General features: G+C 42.6%; 1 protein-coding gene across 6 annotated transcripts in view; it reads left to right on the top strand.

The window, feature by feature from the left end:
- Positions 1 to 1,151: 1,151 nt before the first annotated feature.
- Positions 1,152 to 17,781, top strand: part of MAPKAPK3 (MAPK activated protein kinase 3) — a 56,811-nt gene continuing 40,181 nt past the window's right edge. For 4 of the 6 annotated variants that reach the window (XR_008439216.1, XR_008439214.1, XR_008439215.1 and 1 more), the window contains exons 1-2: positions 1,277 to 1,596; positions 1,999 to 2,348. Coding sequence is in view for 3 of the 6 variants with exons in the window: in XM_053989399.1 (XP_053845374.1) it covers positions 2,124 to 2,348 (225 nt within the window). In the remaining 3 variants the exon portion in view is untranslated. Of the gene's footprint in view, positions 1,237 to 1,276; positions 1,597 to 1,800; positions 1,882 to 1,998; positions 2,349 to 17,781 lie in introns of those variants that run through there. The other 2 variants (XM_053989400.1, XM_053989401.1) reach the window with 2 other exon arrangements.

Raw genomic sequence — 17,781 nt, forward strand, 5'->3', positions numbered from 1 at the left:
CAGAAGCCATGGGAAGGAAAATCAGAGCAAGCTGGTGACCGCAGAACCATGTTATTGAAGGTGTGCAACCTGGGAGCTCACAGTTACATACACATTTCTCTGAGACTACTGCAGTGGGAGGTGATACAGACTAAGACGGCTGACAGCTAAACCTGAAAAGATTGGAAATAGCTGTTTTCCTCAGGGATTTGATTAGCCCAGAATAAGTGAACTGAATCGGGGGAGCAGGCCCTCCAGCAGCTGAACTGCTGAAAGCCTGGAAGGGAAACCTGAGGCAGAATAGCTGTAGCATCACATCACATGGTGATATACTGCAGATCTGCATCCTGCTAAGTTGAACTACTTTTTATTCCTTGGAGAAAGGGCTCATTAGCCCTTTTAATTATTTTCCTATCTGCTAGAACTCCAGATGCCATTATGTTACGTAAAATGACAAATGTATTTTTAACTTGTAAAGCATGTGAACTTTAAGCTCCTTCCAGTGATACGAATACAGCTCCATTTCGATGCATGACTCATCTTCACATGTAGGGAAAAAAGCTCAGCATTTCACATCCCTGGAACTACACTCTGTGCACCAGTGATGAGCGACAGTTGCTGTGGGAACCATCTCTTTTAGTATCCTGACTGTGCATCTGAAAGTGCCAAGAAAGACTGACCGCGTCTTTGGTCGCGTTTAGCGACTGTATTGAGAGCACCCTTTCGGCAGCCAAGCGCCTGAAGGATCACTGCCCGCTATCGTCTCTCACTGCAACAGCCTGTTTAACACAGAGTTTGGAGTGAACGTGGCGATTCTCCCCCTTCCCACAGGAGCCCACAGGGGGAAGGGCCGGCGGTGCCACCGCGCGGGCGCGCTGCGGTACCAGCTCGGAGCCGCCGCCGCAGCCTCATTTTCCCCCTCTGTCAGGGCCGTTTACCACAGTAAATTATTATCGTGCTTAAGATCACCGCCCTAGATCACCTTAAAATCACCGCGGGGTTGTTCCCCACCAGGCTTGTTCAGGGGAGCCGAGCAGTGGAACCTGAACACGAGGCAGCTCCCGCTCCCCGCTCGGGCCCGGCCCGCTCCTGGCCGGTTGTCGGGGCTCGGGCCGGTCCCGCCGCCGGCAGCCCGGCGCGGCTCGGGGCGGGAAGGCGGCGCGCACCTGCCCGGGGCGGCGGGGCGGACCCAGGCAGAGCCCGCCTTCCCCGAGTCGCTCCGGGAAGCCTCGGCTGGGGCCGCGCCGGCACAGGCAGGTAATCGAGCTCCGGCGTGGAGCTGCCCCCGCCCGGCTCCCGCCGCCGCCACCCCCTGCTCTCCCGGCTTCGCCTCAGGGCTTTCCCGCCCTCCGCCGCCGCCTCAGCGCGGGGGGCTGAGCGAGCGGCGCCTCCGCTCGTGGTAACGGGGCTGCTGGCACCGGGACCCGCCCCGGGGATCCCCCTCAAGTCCCCAGCGGGACCCTCTCGGCTTCGGGAGCCACGCCATGGCATCTCCACGGACTTCAGTTTTTGGGAGGTTTGGTGGTCCCTGCCCCTGGCATGTGGACCCAGGCAATTAAAGCACAGTCCCAGAGTTCGGTGCCTGCCCAGGCAGTGCCACTCTGGGGTTCAGTCCAGGTATTCGTGGTTCTCTTGCATAATTTGGGAGCGTCGGGATGAGGCAGGGGACCATTGTGAGGATTTCTACATAAAACATTGAGGCAACAAGTGGTTGATGCGGGTTTATGAGCTCGAAGCTCTCTTCTGTTGTACAGAGCTTAGCTGTAGTGTTACTCCAAGACTCAGCAGTTACTCAGTTACTGTTTGTTGCAATAAAAGCAGTGATTTATACGTGCAGACTGAGAGCTGTGTGTATTGGAAGTGGGATGACTGGTCTGCGAAGTTCAAGTGTGCTTTCCTGAGGTGACCCTTCACTTTTATTCTCTCTGGCACCTGGTCATCTTGTTAAGAGAAAAGCGGTGAGGTGGGACAACAATTAGTTGACATCAATTACTAACACTTGTTTACGTTTTTACTCAGGACTAAATGGCGAGCAAATGGACTGCTTGAAGCACTGGGTTTGATTGCTTAAGAGAAGGGGCTCTGCTGAGGATACCCCACAGGAATCTGTCGGGTATCTCTGTCATCCCAGACTCTTCCCTGATATGGAACAAAGTGAAGGTGAACAGGAATCCCAGGCAGAGAGTCACGTGGAGAGCAAGAGCAGTGTGAAATCCTTGCCTGGGGGAACAGCCCATGTCAAGCTAGAGATAAAAAAACACGCAGTTACGGACGACTACAAGCTCTCCAAGCGTGTGCTAGGGTTAGGAATCAATGGCAAAGTACTGGAGTGTTTCAACAAGGAGACAGGCCAGAAATGTGCTTTGAAGGTATGTGTGTTTTGGTTTTTTTTCCTTATTTATGGTTTGGAGGCCAAAGTTCATTCCCTGTAAAAGCTACTTGTTCTGTGCTTACCTTTCTCAAAGAGTGATGCGTGAAGAATCTGAATATGTGGAAACATTGGCTATCACAACACTGGAGTCCCAGCTTCAGCCTTTTCCAGAATATTCTGTGTAGTTTCCAGAATAATGTTATCAGCTGTGAAAGTCTCGTGTTCATATTTAAAAGACAAGAAAGCGGGGGAGAGAACCGTGTCTTGGTGTGTTCTGGGAGAAAACTTGTTAGATTTTGAATGAACATATTATGCAATACTCACAAAGGAAACTATTTTGGATCTTGTGCAGTGAATAGACCTAAGCTGTGAAATACTTAAATGTTCATTGATCTTCAGTCTTTCCTCTGTATGAAGATTTTTCTTAAGGAGCATTTCTAGTTGTTCATTTATTTTCCTACTTTATTTTTTTATCAATTTACCAAAGGATATTTCCTGGGAAAACACTGATTACACCAGTATGGCAAGTGAGTTTAGTAGATATTTATGGTGGTAAGTACCACTTAAAAAAATGGAGCAATAACCATTCATTAGAGAGCATAAAGCTTACTTGCCTTTTGTTCTGTAGCTTTTAAACTTGAAAATTTCCTTGGAGCTCTTAAACCACATTACTGGAGAAAAAAGCAGCTTAAATGAGAACCAGGATGGTTCAGTACCTGAAGACTGAAAGCAGCTGAAGTAATTGTAATGAGAATTACTTATGGGTGTTACAGATTCCTTGCTGGTGTTAATCTGGTGGGTCCAGGAGGCTCTCAGGTATCCTTCCTTTCCCTAAACACACTCCATGTGTGCTGGGAGCAGAGTGGATCTGCCAGTGGTCAGCTAGAGCCTCTGCCAAGGCCTGGAGATGGTCTCTAGCAAACAGAACTGCTGTCCCCACCAGAGCCTTTGCATTGTGATAGAGAAGCCTGGAAATACCTAGCAGCTTTGGGTACTGAAAAAAAAAAATAATAGAGGAACTAGAAAAGCTTATAATACAATAATTTGCTGGTTAATTCATGTGTTTCCAACATTCTCATGTAGTTTATCATACTCTTTTGTATTAGCTTCACGTAGCTGACTCACAGAAGTTTATCATTGGGAACTGGAGGTTTTGACAACAGACTGCAGTACTGGGGTTTTGCACCTGCCATGGGGAGTGTCACATCTTTGCATCTCTGAGATGATCCATTAATCAGGTCCTTCTGGAGTGCTAGCAACATTAATTTCTAAACTTAGCATACTGTGATGAAGGATAATAGTTAATGCTGAAGCTGATCTGCTGTTTTCAGGAGTTCAGTGGCTTTATTGCTGGTTAGAGATCATTCATTCTTCAAAGGGTTTGCAGTCTTAAGGGCTGGAAGCATTTTAAAACAGAAGTTGCCTTTCCAGAGAGCAATCCAGTAGCAACAAGTATGTTCCAGAGCAAATTTTGTAGCTCTGGAATGAAGTAGGAAATATAATCCAATGTATATTAGCATCTGGAAACTATTTTTTAATTTAGCCCTCACAGCTGGGGAGAGGGAGAAGAGAATGGAAATTGCTGTGCCCTGATAGAATGTCTTCTGCTTGATGGGTTGAAGGAACCTATGGTGGAGTCTCTAATACCTATTTGTATTTAGCACTGGTTGAGTTGGCTGATTTTTTTCAGAACTTTTAATATATATTAAGGACTAAATGTCCACTTTCCCAGTCATTACAGGTCAGCAATAGCTGATGTATCGCTGAACTTACCCTCTAAATCCTGTTTCCCATCCAGCTGTGGAATGCTTGTACTTTTCTTCTGAAGAGGACAGAAGTATGGCAGCAATATTAAAATGCTTGTAAGTTCTCTAGGGAGTTTGAATGGCAGATAATAGTTTGCTGCTTGTATATGTGCATTTCTCATCGTTATGGGTTTAACTGCTGAATAAAAAGTTAAACATGCAATTAAGTAAAACTGCCAGCAGCCCAGAGAGAATCCACTGCTCTCTGCAAAGATGGTCTTGTGAGAAGATTACCCAACAAGGAGGGATAAAAACTCTGCTTGGTTAATTTGCAAGAATAGAAAGATCTTTTCTCAGCCCTGAAGATATTTGCAAAGATGAAAATATTCAGAGGAAGTTTTTCCTTTGTTTCTTGTGAAACCTGAACTGGGCCACACAAGTCCCAGACCTGCTCCAGATGACAGTTCAGAGTAAATCATCCAGTCAAAGCAGTTATGTAAAAGGGACAAGAACCTTAGGAAAAAAATACGCTGAAACAGCTTCAAAGCAGAATTCTCCATGTAGGGACAACAGGGCCTTGCCACTGCTCGTTCTCAGGTGTGGTGGCAGGGTTATCATTCACTTACAGGAATAGAAAGTGGAGGCTGATGAAGCTGTTACAGAGCAAACCCAACTGGTATGACAGGTAAAGAGAAATGGAGAGACTGAATTGCAAGTTGAACATGAAAAAAAGGGATGCTGGATGGATTTTTTTCTGGAGGTTGCTTGCACATATCCATTGAGATTTATGTATATTTGTGGACAAATTCTTCAGGCATGAGAGTGCTTGCTGTAACCTGCTCCTGGGAAAGGAAGAACATCACTCCTGCTGTTGAAGATAAAGTGTAATAGGCTGTTCCCCTTCACATCAAACTTGCCCATTAAAGCAGCTCCTGACTGGGCAGATGGCACTGCTTTCTGCCTGCAGGTTTTCTTTTAAATGGGAACAGAGCCAGCACAGCCAGGGTCTGGATAGAAATTACTCAATGGAAGGAATTTTAGCAGAGGTACTCAAGAGGAAAGGGCTTGAACAAGCAAAAATATTCATCCCCAGAGCCATACATCAGTCAAGCACTCCATGCTATAATTGGGAGGTCCCTGTTGTTGGTGTTAGTCCATATCCATAATTGGAACAGGTTAGAATTTCACTAATCATTTTGGAGTGGGAAAACACAAGATATCCTTTTGGAGATACTGCAGGGTTTTGGTTATTTTCCTAAAATACTGTGTGGCTTCATTTACTCTGCTTGGCATTGTGATTTGCTACCCAGTTTACAATGTGCTGTCAGCTTTGTTTCTGTTAAATTGAAATGCCACAGGCATTGCTGTCCTGCTCCAGAAAATCTCATCTGGTTTCTCACTTAGACACATAATGATGTTTTGGCTGAACAGCACTGTTTCCAAATAGTGAGAACATGAGGATTTAGAAAAGTAGAAGCATAAACAAAACTGCTGTGCAGGACTGTGGCCTTCTAGAAGGCAGCTATGTTTTGGTCTGTCTCCCTTACAAATAGCGAAGCTTCTCAGATCTCTTTCCGTAGTTGATCCAGAAATAGCTGTCAAGTGAAGTCTAGTCATTCTTCTATTTTTATCTCCTCTCTGCCAGCCTGCCCCCTTCTGTTCACTTCACCTTTTGGGACTTTAGGGCAAGTTTAACCTCCACTTCTTTAACACTGACATCAGCCCAAGTGTTCTCTGCTGGTGTTTGCACTCCTCGCTGTTTTTAGGGAGAGAAGGAAACCAAAATAGCTGGTTATCTGTGAGGATAAATGTGAACTCCTGGGAGTTGCCTTCCATTAAAAAGAAACCAAACCTGCAGCTCCTTGTTCTTTCTTTCTCTCTCCCTTGTTTCTTTTTTGGCACAAATCCTGCCAAGTGGTGTCAAAATAATACTTTAATGTATTTGATTATCTCCTTTATTTTTGTGGAAAATGGTTGGAAGGTCTCAGAGCTGGAATTAAGAAATAATAAAAATAGAGAGAACAGAGACGTAGAGAGCCTCCTGCAGGGTATTAGTGCTTCTCTGCTCATGATTTTGGTGGATGTTTCAGGATGCAAAAACAGTGTTACACATCATTGCCATACTATTCATCTACAGTAAACAGATGGTGCTTCTTTCCAGAAGAAAAGGAAGGACAATTCAGGCATAAAACAAAGACTCTTGGAACTTCAGGAAAGCTGAGTACCTTGGTTATGGGTACCTTGGCTCTTTTGGGATGAGTAACTCCTGAGAAGCAGTGGTAAAATGCTTCTCTCCTGAGCACTGGGCACATCCCCTGCGTACTGCAGATGCCTCCAGCCACCCAACACTTCCAGGTTCAGGTGGAATGTGCATGAATGGACCTGCTGCTTCATGGAATTGTTTAGGTTGGAAAAAACCTTAAAGATCAAGTCCAACCATTAACCCAGCACTTCCAAGCCCACGACTGAACCATGTCCCCAAGTACCACATCTACACACAGACCTATCCTCTAGAATAAATAGTGAGTTAAGCCATTCCCTGCCACATGGAAAATGGGTTGTGCTGCTGAGTGCCAGCAGAAAAGTGACTGTAATTTACTGATTTGAAGACAAATAGGCATAGCCCAAATGTTAAATAAAGCAAAAAGCAAACACAAAATTGAACACCCTCCTTGCCTTTTAGGTTTGAAGAACGTTTAGTGAATTGTAGAAATTATAATTGTAGAGTAGGAGTCTCTGCTGTTACGCATAAAAGTATTAGCATAACTTTCTTCTCAGAAGAAAAGAAAGCAGGTAATGGAGAAAAAAAATCTTGCAAAATAAGTCCTTCCCAAAATTATTCTTGGGACCTGGACACAGGACTATCTAAAGAATGTTGTTCTGCTTTCCATAGGTGAGTTGCTGTGGACAGAGCATTCTGCCTCAGTTTCATTTAGTTTTGAGCTATGTATCTGTCTCCCACTCAGTTTTAATGTTTCTGATTACGTTAAATAGTTCTGCATGACAAAAGCTATTATTGGGATAGTCTTGTTTCCAGTTAGTTTACCCTGAAGCTAGGTCATGATTGCTCACAAATAGGAGACTGTACAGTCCAAAGTATTTGTTTTGCAAATTATGTAAATAGCTGGTGCTTGTAAAATACCCTGCTTGCTGCTTGAAGTAAGGTGATGACCAAGGAAAATGATGCAGCAGTGGAGAAAGCACTGCACACAGTGAAAGTGAAGTTTATTTTAGGCTGATGATTGCTTGTAGAATAGGAATGTTAACAATCTTCTTAGATGCTGCAGATTGCATTTTTAGAAGAGAATTATGCCAGATTAGGAATGAAACATTTCAACATTTTTGGCATGAGGAAGAATAATGGTATGCTAAGCTTAGAACTGTGATGACAGTTTGGGAAACCGAGTGTAATAGTTGGTTAGGTTTTATCCAGGGTGAAGCAGCTCTTCTGGAATGATTGTGTGTTTCTGGAGGAAATCAGCACTTTCTAGTGAAGTATTCTGTAGTTCTCTCTTACCTACCATGTTTCCTGCAGAGTATTTATGCTGGTTTATCTCATGCTACAGTAAATTCAGTGTCAGTAACACAGCTTAGTCTGATAACCAAGTCCAGGAGCTGTGTTGTAGATCAAAGCTGGATACAGCATAGAATGAATAGGAATTCAGAAGAGTTCTAGTTAAATGGCAGCCTAAAAGGCACTCCTTTAGGCAGAGGAGTGCCTAAAATATGGATAGCATCAGACTGGTCCTTGAATTTTATCCTTCAGTGCCAATCTTGGTGACTATTATGTAAATATGCATAAAATACCTAAAATAACTTCCAGTCGATTAAAAAGTGGGTCGTTTCTACTGCTACAAGAATTGTTTTTAAACCAGTGAGTCATTCAAGACCAGAGTCTTTGAGCACTTTGTACTTATTGGGGCCAGACTGGCACCTTTCAAAGTGTCAGTTGGACTAGTTAATTTTTAAAAAACGAGGAGTTATCAATTTACTTTGAAGATCTGACATTTTTGACTGGTCTGCTCTTTATTTGAAATATAGCAAATAATTAAAATAATAAAAAGATGGGCTCGGTCTGAAATAATGGAACCACATGTAATAATTTTTTTTTTCAATGGCAATTAATTAAGCCTAAGAAGGAGAAACAGAAAGCCAAATGCTATAATGCTATAAACCATTAAGTCATCTTGAATAAGCAAAACTATGTTGATGCTACTTTGCACCTTCTCTGTTCTCCCCAGTCTCTCAGCAAGCTGGCACACGCTATAGCCTGACTTGCGTGGCAACAAAGCTCGGGAAGATCAAGGCGTGTTCCCTGCCTTGCCAGGTTCAAAGACCTGATAAAGTTCCAGATAAGTGTCTTACTCAGCTGCGGGGAAGGTGCTGAAAGCAGAGCACGTGTGTGCCTCGGTCAGACACCACTGATCGCCTGACACCCTCCTCGCACCAGAAGGCTCTTCTGTCTCCCCCTCCTCGCTTTATAGTATAAATCCTCCTGTGCCATTTAACCAAAGGAAAACCTTGCTGATTTGTTCTAGTGGGAGTCTTGTTACAGGTAACTGGATTTTGCAAATCAGCTTAAGTGCAAAGGAACAAGATGCAAGAATTTTAAACTTAATTTACAATGCAAGTGTACTTCAGGTGTATTTACTTATGGTCATATCATGTAGAGAGATTCCCAGATTGGCAAAACCTGATAACATTTGGGAAGAATCAGGTCCATAACTGAATGTCAAGGCTCACACACATCCCTTTTTCCTTAGTGTATTTTCCTCTGTCTGTGGTAGCACCCTGTGTTAAGAGTGGCCTGGCCTGAGAATAAATGGCTTCTTGTTGTCTTTTGTGCCAGTTCAGTTTCAGCAGAAAGCAGAGATTATATCCATGCTGTGATAAATTCATGGGAAGCACAGAGATGGAGGTGTCACCATTATTGGGAGCAAGAGCCAATGTGAATTTGAGGAAGTTAGTGGATTAATATCTTACCTATGAAGACTGTTCCATTTTAACCCCTTTACTGTATACAGTGATTTATTTTTTCATTTAAAAAATGATACAATCTTTGATTTATTTACACCATCATGCAGCATTTTGCATCACTAAATATTTTTGCAGTTGGTCTTTGCTTGACCCTGAAGAAGTTCCCATTTCTCATATAACCTGAATATGTTTCCCTGTTTTGGAGGTTTTCCATGATAAATGTGTCTTTAGAACAGCAGACTTTAGGATGGTGTGTAATATTCTATTAGCAACAGTACAGCTGTCCTGTCTGCAGAGCTTTATGTCTTTTGGTCCTGCAGAGTTGTGTGAAGTCCTTGTGGCTCTTGCACTCTCCGAAGACACTGTGACAGTGATGGGAAGTGGCAGGGAGGTGGCCAGAGCTGGAGGTGGAGGGGAGATGACCTGCTTAACTAATTGGAAAACCGTGAGAACTTCTTTCCATCAGCAGCAGTGAAAGCTGGTGGTGTGGTCTGTCTGGATTAGGGTGTATAAACTGCAGGGATTGTGGTATTTTACACAGACTTCCTAAGTACTTAAGATGATTCAAAGCTCCGTAAATGAGATTAAGCTGTAACGCTGCGGCATTTTAATACCTCGGGAGTGAAGGGGGGGAGGATTCTTGCTCAGCATGTAAATCACAAGTGGCCTCCAAGTTCCTGAATCTTTGTGATACCTGGCATTTTGCACTGGAGCTTTCATGGCCTGTATTAAGAAAAACCCCAAGCATTAGATTTGTTTAAAAGTTAAATTTTCCTCCAGAGAAGTTTGCTTGCTGAATTTGTTTTAAAAACCCCCAAAAACCAAACAAATCATTCTGAGTGTGCCATCTTTATGAGTAATTTCAGATGATCTGGATAAGGAGCCAGTCTTATTAAAGTTGCACTGTGCACAGATCTTAAGTCTTGCCAGTTCAAACTCTGGCTCTTGTCCATGGGCTTTTTCCCAGGATTTTTTTTTTCTTGAATACTCTCTTAAGGATGCTGGTATTCCAAGTAACAGGCTCTAAAGCAGCTCCTGGGATCTGAGTCAACAAGAGCTGAGATTTATTGAGACTGTTGTAAGGGGAGAAATCAGAAAAAAAATTGATTGTTTATGGGTTTTTTGGGTGGCATTTCTGAGATATAGAAACAGTTTGGGAATGGCAGGGCGTGGAGCAACTCAAGAACTCCATGGCCAGGCCTTGTGCTGAGGTTTTGGCTGGGTGCTTTGCCCAGGTGTGAGTCAGCCTGGGCCTTGCGAAAGCCCTTCAGTGCTGGCTTCTACCAGCCTTGGCTTCTGTTCTACTGTGGGGTGGGGTTGGGTGTAGTTTTGTTTTCGAAGGAGAGCAGTTAAAAACTGGATAGGGAGCAGCTGCCTCACACACCTGTGTTCTGTGTTGGACTCCTGTGTACTCCTTAGCCCTGAATATGCCATATATTTCAGGGATGAAATGTCCTTAAAATCCCTTTACAGTGCCACAAGGCCTGGCGTTTGCCGGTGTTGTTCTTGCCTGTTGTTCTAACACAGAAATACTCCCCTTAACTTGCTTAATTTTTAACCAAAATTGTATTTATTTTTCGTGTAAAGGATTAATTTCTCTCAGGGCCTTATTCCATTTTCCCACATGTTGCTTTGAGTCAATGTGGCTTTGTCAGAAGCAGTCTGGTTTCCACAGCAACGAGTTGTTAGCACCAAAGATGTCAGAGATCCAAGGTAGGGAGGGGAGGGGGCTGCATTTTCTGGCTCAGCTGCTGTGCCACGGTACCGGCCTTGCTGCAGCCACGCTACAGCACAACGTCCTCATTGTCTTCGTGAAGAGTAAAAGCCTTTCATTTTGTTCTACTCTTCCCTTTCCAATCAATTTACAGTCAAAATTTGACACTTGGGAGGTAGATGGGGCTTGATGGTTCCTTGATGCTTTGAAGCTTCCTGTTCTTTCAAGCCTCTGTTGTAAGGGTGCTGCTGTGTCCTCTGCTTTTTAAAGAGTTTTTCTGTGGACAAAATAGGGCTTTTGCATACATACAAACCCTGTGGCAGTAAGTTTGTGATAAAGGGGAGCAGAGCACTACTCTTTCTGACCCATGTTCAATATCTGCATGTGAATGATAACACGAAAAATTGTCAATCCATTCTCCTTGCCCAGTAATGTGAAACCTGCTCCAATTAAACCTGCTTGGTTGGGTTTTCCAAGGCACCCATTTCCTTAGGGTGGGAACTGAGCCTCACTGCTATTGACCGTGGAATATTGCATTATTTAAAAGGATTTTCTAAAACACAGTTAACCTGTGAAATTCATTGCCCCAGGAGCTGAGAGGTTGTGATGCTGTGGAGATCTTGAAAGAAAACAGAGCTTCTCTGAGAATTTCAAATGTGAAGAAACACCCTGTGGTTCTAATATACTGTACAAATTTGACTGTGATCTTCCAGATCCTGTTGTTACAACTGATAAATACAAAACTGTCAGGATAAATAATGAAACTTTGAGCTTCAGAAGGCATATTATTGTTTCTCTTGTGTTAAGTGTACTGCTGCTTCAGGGGTACAATATCCTCCTGTCTAAGGAGAGGGAAATGGAGCTGTGGCCTCAGCTCTGCTGGTGGCTGTGCCTCTGGGTAATGTCCATCCCTTGCACAATAGTTTCATGTTAAGGGTGTGTCTTCCTCAGCAACTTGTACTTGTCCAAACTTGGGTGTAAACATAAGGTGAATTTTTTTTTTTTTTTCAACATCTATTCATATTTAGATCCTTTTTCCCCCCTCTTCTGAAGGGCAGGGCAGGAAGGCGCTTTATGAGACTTGGCCTGTGGAAATACAAACAGTGTAATGTTATTGAAAGTTCTTTTCAGGCACATTCTGCTTCTTATTTTCACATTTAATATGAATTAGGGTAAAACCCAACTGCTAAAGACAGTTAAAACCAGAAGCTGAAACTTCAGACATGGGTAGTTAATACTTTAAACTGGCTTAAATATATGATGAAATAGTGCACCCCAATGCAGGTTTTAATTAAATTTTTGCATGTCTGCTATTGACTTTTAAAGGCTAAGCTTTGTATCTGGAACTTGGAATAGAATTGCAAACAACTTTGGTAGCTGGTTGTATTCTTACTCTTCATTTCACTTTCTTAGCAAGTGTCTGGCTTTGAATCAGAGTTTGTGGTACGTAAGTCATGCTTACAAAGGGCAAAAGATCTGCAGAGCTGTCTTGTGTACTGGAATTAGGTGGTTTTCCATGTTTATCATGTTTAGTTGGGAGGGTTTAAAGTGGTGGGGTGTTTTTTTGTTTGTTTGTTTTGTTTTTGTTTTGTTGTTTTTTTTTTAATGTTTGAAAACCTACAAAGTAGCATCTCCCAAGGTTGCTGGCACTAGTGTGCAGGGAAGCAGACTGCCAAAGTGAGAGTGGTGCATGGGGAAAGGTCAGTTAATTTAGAAACAGTCCCAGTTCTGGTGGATTGGTACCAAGTAGTGCTTTTCTCCAGTCTCTTAGCCCTGTAATAACTTTTTCCTGGTGCTGAGATGCTGTTGTTAAAATCCCCTCGAAGGTGAAGGGAGTGTAAGGGTGACTTTCCTTTCCAGCTGGATTTCAGAAACCGTGCTTGCCAGGGTGTCTCTGTTGTGACAGGTGTGACTGCCTTGGCTTGGGCTGGGCCTCTGTGCCTGTTACTGTTGAAAAATGGGACAAGACATTCAAGACCTGCAAACACTGACCTCTTGCTGCACTCGGGAGGAGCAGAAAACAGCAGTATACATTATTGATAAAACACTTCATACAAGAGCAATTAGTTCTGAGTCTTTCCCACCTCTCTGCTGTCTGAATAAGTTGTGGAGGTGTGAGGGAGGGTGAATCCTGTGTTGTATGCACAAAAGCCAAGTCTCCCAGGGAAAATAAGGAAAAATTCTCACAAGCGTTGGTTCAATGAAACATCCAACACAGCAATTTATTGTTAAATGGTTCTTGCTGTTTGTGGCAGTCTTCATTTTTGGCAATATGAGGCAATAACTGTGTAAACTTGGGTCTAAAACCAAAGCAGGATTTCCTTGGTCCTGCAAGAAGGGAGCAGGTTTCACAGGAGGGCAGTTCTGGAGGAGGAGAATGGCTGAAGCTTGGAGCCTGGGCAGTCAGTGTGAGAAAGGGCTGTGTGACTGAAATTTGAGAGTAGCATGGGAAAATATCCATGATCCTGCTCAGTGTGGAGCTTCTCCCATGTCGTCTTTCCCATCTATCCCAAGCATCAAAGCTCATGGGGAGATTGGTGTTCTCTGGTTTTGTTTATGTAAACCCTCTAAACTCAAACCTGAGGCCACTCAGAGTGCTGTGACTGTATTGTGTGCTCAAAAACTGCTTTCTAACTCAGTCATGCAAGTTCCAGATATTTATTTCTGCTTCTTGAGGATGCTGTGATTGGGAGACCAAAAGGGAAATTTCTGTCTTTTAAACTCAATCTTCCATCTGCATTTGAGCAAGTTAAAATTGGGATGGCTTGGTAGGGGGAGGTGTTGTTATTATCACCACTGGTCACCAGCTTCTCATGTGCACAGCACACCACCTTCATCATCGAGGAGCAGTGCTCTGTTTTATATTAAAAATTAATAACAGTAATGTGTCCCATCATCCCTTGATTTCCTGCTGTGCAGGGGATTACCAGGAGACTGCTGCTTGTCATTCCCTCTTTATGTGCACAAGAGCATTAAATGCTCTTTGGCTGAGATTATATATTAATTAATATTATTAATATATTATTAATATAAATGTTCTGGTTCATGTTGCTTCTTATTACCAAGGGCTCCTCACCTTCTCTGAAGACCAGTATCCTTTAAAGTTCCCAAGTCCACCAGGTTTGGGTTTTCTTTCAAAAGAGCTCTCCAGGCTAGAACTCCCTCAGTTTCAACTTTTTAACTTGAAACCATTCATAGGAGGAACTTTTCTAATGCAATGACCCTGCTGAGAAATTAGGCTGCATTGAGGTGTCTGTTCAAGCCTTCAAATGATACTTAAACTTTAATTAAAAAATAAATTAGCTTTAATAAGATAATTTACACTTTCATACCACATGTAATCTAAACCTGCAAGCTACTCATTGAAATACCTTCTACCTGTGGACTGTAGCAATCCTTAGATACCTGTGCACATATTGTTGCATGATAATACAGAATTCTTGACTGGTGCTTTGTATCTGCATAGAGCAATCGTGTCTCTGCTTCAAAACTTGCGAGGGTTTTCTAATTTTCTGTTTACTTTTAGGAAATGGGTTCATTACATTTATGAAGCACTTTGCTAACCACACAAATAGAACCCTGAGCATGCTGGGAGCTGTCAGTGTGTGTTGGTCACTGATTCCTGCAGCTGCGACATCAGGAGCAGGGATCTCTCCCACTTGGGAAGACTGAGGGCCATTAATGGTCCAGAGCTGACTGCTTGTTTGGTAGGGAGTATTTCTAGGGAGCTCACAGTCAGTATTCCTGGGAAATCTGACATCCTCCCCCTTGTTTGGGAGACCTTCATCTGCAAATACTCGTGGTTTTTGCTTTCATTCAGTTCATTCCACGCTTTTTAACTTTTTTCTTCTGTGTAATCAGAGCAGAAGTCGATTCCCTTCTCTTCCACCCCCACTTTTTTCTGCTATTCATTCTCTGGAAGGATTGCATTTTAACTGCTAAATGTCAGTAAATGTCAACTTTTGCTTCCACCCCTAAACTTCAAAATTTTTATTAAAAATTATATGAGGGGAAAGTAATCTGTGAGACATCACTCTATACATTTTTCCCTTTTTCCTAAATTCATTTAGCAGTCAATAAATAGATACTGTAGTTTTGAAATATGATTAAATTTGCTGCTAATTTTTTTCCAAACTACTAAATTTGGTATTTTCAATATATAACTTTTTAAAATAAGGCACCAAAGAAGAGAAAAAGTAAAATTGCTTTAAAAATAAAACCAGAATTTGCACTTGTACTTTTTCTGAGGCAAGATAGAACTGTATTATCTCTACTTTTTCTTTACAGTTGATACGCTCCCCATTCAGTGAGGCTTTTCCCCCTAATTTTATTTTAATTTTATTAGTTATATAGAAATATAAGCTCTGGTATATTATTTGCATGTTTCTTATTTTCTGAAATCATGGACCTTGTTAGCTCAAAATAAAATACATTGGTTTGCCCTTTTTTTCTTGTTTGTATATATATTTGTGTAAGAACATGAGAGCCAAAATTTGTATTATTTAGAGAAAAGGGAACAAATAATCATTAATTACTGGGAACTGTAGCCCACTAGAGGGTTGTTACTAACTGCAGATATACAACAAACCCTAACTTGTAGGATGAGTAACTAAACCAAAAATGTTAGGTGCCTTTCTGCCTTTTTCCTGAAAAGCCTATTGGAGTTTGGCTTGAATTGGGAGTTCAGTTTTGAAGCTCTATTTATTTGCTCACTGACTGTGAAAGTAGAAGTCAGTAAGCATTTTGGGGAATACTCAGGTTTCTGTACATTCTGTAAATCAAGGATATAGGAGAGAGGAGTCCCAAAGCAGATGGTGCTGCTGCCGTTCCACGTAACTGTGCTGTCTTTGTGCCTCTGACCCTCCACTAACCCAAGGTTCTTCCATTTAACACTGTCCCCATGAGGTCTGTGTTCCAACCTCAACATTTACATCTTCCTGTCTATCCACACAGGATTATATTTTTACATCTTAAAATTTGCCAAAAATGTGAGTAGAAAAACTTGGATATCTGAGGCTTTTATTCAGCAGAATATGCCAAAGTTTACCTCATTTTTTTGTTCAAGTGTTCCCATGGAAGACTTGGAGGACTTATGAGGCACGTTTAGTATTTCTGCTGTTTGGCCAAAGTACATTTTACATGCAGTTGTTACTTTTCCATGCAGTGTTAGAAGGCTGAGGGAGCAGTGGGGCGTGTTCCCTGTGCTGTTTCCCTCCAGGCTGGGCTGTGAGTTGTGCTGCTCTGCACAGTGGCTGCTGCCTATGGAGCTGTTCTGGGGGAACAGCACAATCACTGCCCCACAAGGACTCCTTGCAAAGGACAGGCTTTCATTGCATGAGGACAAGGAGTATTCTGGGATGTGTGTATCTGTTTCCCCAGTGCACTCCACTCAGGAGGCATCTCCAGTACCACCTCCCATATGACTTCTCTGCTGAGGTGACCAGGTGCAAGGCTGAGAGCAGCTGAGTTGATCAGGGTGATCTGGATGATGACCCCACAGATGCTGAGGATGGGCCCAACTCAGTCTCTCAGCTGAGTGTTCCTTATGAGGAGGAGCTGAGGGCACTCGGTGAGAAGACTGAGGGGAGACCTCGCTGGGGTCTTCAGCATCCTTTATGAGGGGTAGTGGAGGGGCAAGTATTGATCTCTTCACTCTCATGACCAGTGAGAGGATTTGAAGGAATGACAGGAAGTCAGGAGAGGTTTAGGTTGGCCATCAGAAAAATGTTCTTCCCCCAGGAATGGTGGGGCATTCCCCAGGGAATGGGCCCAAGGCTGTCAGAGCTCCAGGAGTGTTTTGATACCACTCTCAGGGACAGGGCAGGGTTATTGGGGTGTTTGTGCAGGGCCAGGAGCTGGACTGGATGATCCCTGTGGGTCCCTTCCCACTCAGGCTACTCTGATCCTATGAGAGCTGTGACCCAACACTGGTGTCAGACTTCAGTCTGTAACCTTCATTTAGGGAAGGCAGCAAGGATTTGTGTCTGCAGCTGGCTGATTGAAATCCTGATCCAGCTGTTAGCACTGCATGGCTCACAGGAGGCTTGGCTGCTCCCAGAGCTGCTTCTGTGCACTGTGCACCAGCCTGCTTCCCCTTCCCTGACACTGCTGTTGAACTGGGGTCTCTGCTGGAGCAAGAGACAGAATTGTTATATAAGCCATAGAATTGGCCAAACAGTCTCAGGCTTCTTTAGTTTGATTACATTTATTTAAAATTCTCTTCTTAAAATATAATGTACTATTCATTGCCCCATAAAACAGGATGTGTGAAATAAGTATCTTCTAATTTTACCTATTTTATTGATAGCTTGAAATGGGAGAAAAAGAGGCAGCAAATTACTTACCCATAGACTTTGTAAGATAAAAAAAGTAAGGTGCACAAATGATCTGGTATAGCCCAGTAGAACTGAGGAAAATAAACTAATAAGTATAGTGGGGCTGAAAGACATGGAGGTAATGACCCTTCCTGAAAGAAGAGAAAAATCAGATAAATGAGTTTAAGAATTATTGATTTTTTTATTTCAGTTAAAATAAAACAAAATCAGAGTGGTAGAAAATTGCATATTGTTTTTAAAGGCAGTGTAGTGGCACAATTTTCTGTAATATAATGCTGAAATGAAGATAATTCCTAGTTTTGATTATTGGATCAATCAGGCATTAATAAAGGTATCAAGTCTTTTATTCAAGTCTTTGATTCTTTACTACACAGAAAAATTAGGCTGTATTTGAGCAAAGCAAATGAAGAAGTTGCAGTAAAATATGCTGAGGGTTGTGTAAAGTAATTGATTCCTCTGCTTATGTATATGATTTTCAAGCAGAAGTATGAGGTACAGATTAATAACAGTAAAGTCATCAATACGATATTACAAAATCAAAACAAAGTGGAAGACATGTACTTCTCCAGAAGATATGAGAAATAGGCAGAAGTAAAATATTAAGCCCAATGCATGCAGATACTTGAATTTATCCCTTCTGGGGATTAATTAATGGCAGCT

This window comes from Vidua macroura, chromosome 13, assembly GCF_024509145.1.
Source record: "Vidua macroura isolate BioBank_ID:100142 chromosome 13, ASM2450914v1, whole genome shotgun sequence".
Classification (NCBI taxonomy): domain Eukaryota; kingdom Metazoa; phylum Chordata; class Aves; order Passeriformes; family Viduidae; genus Vidua; species Vidua macroura.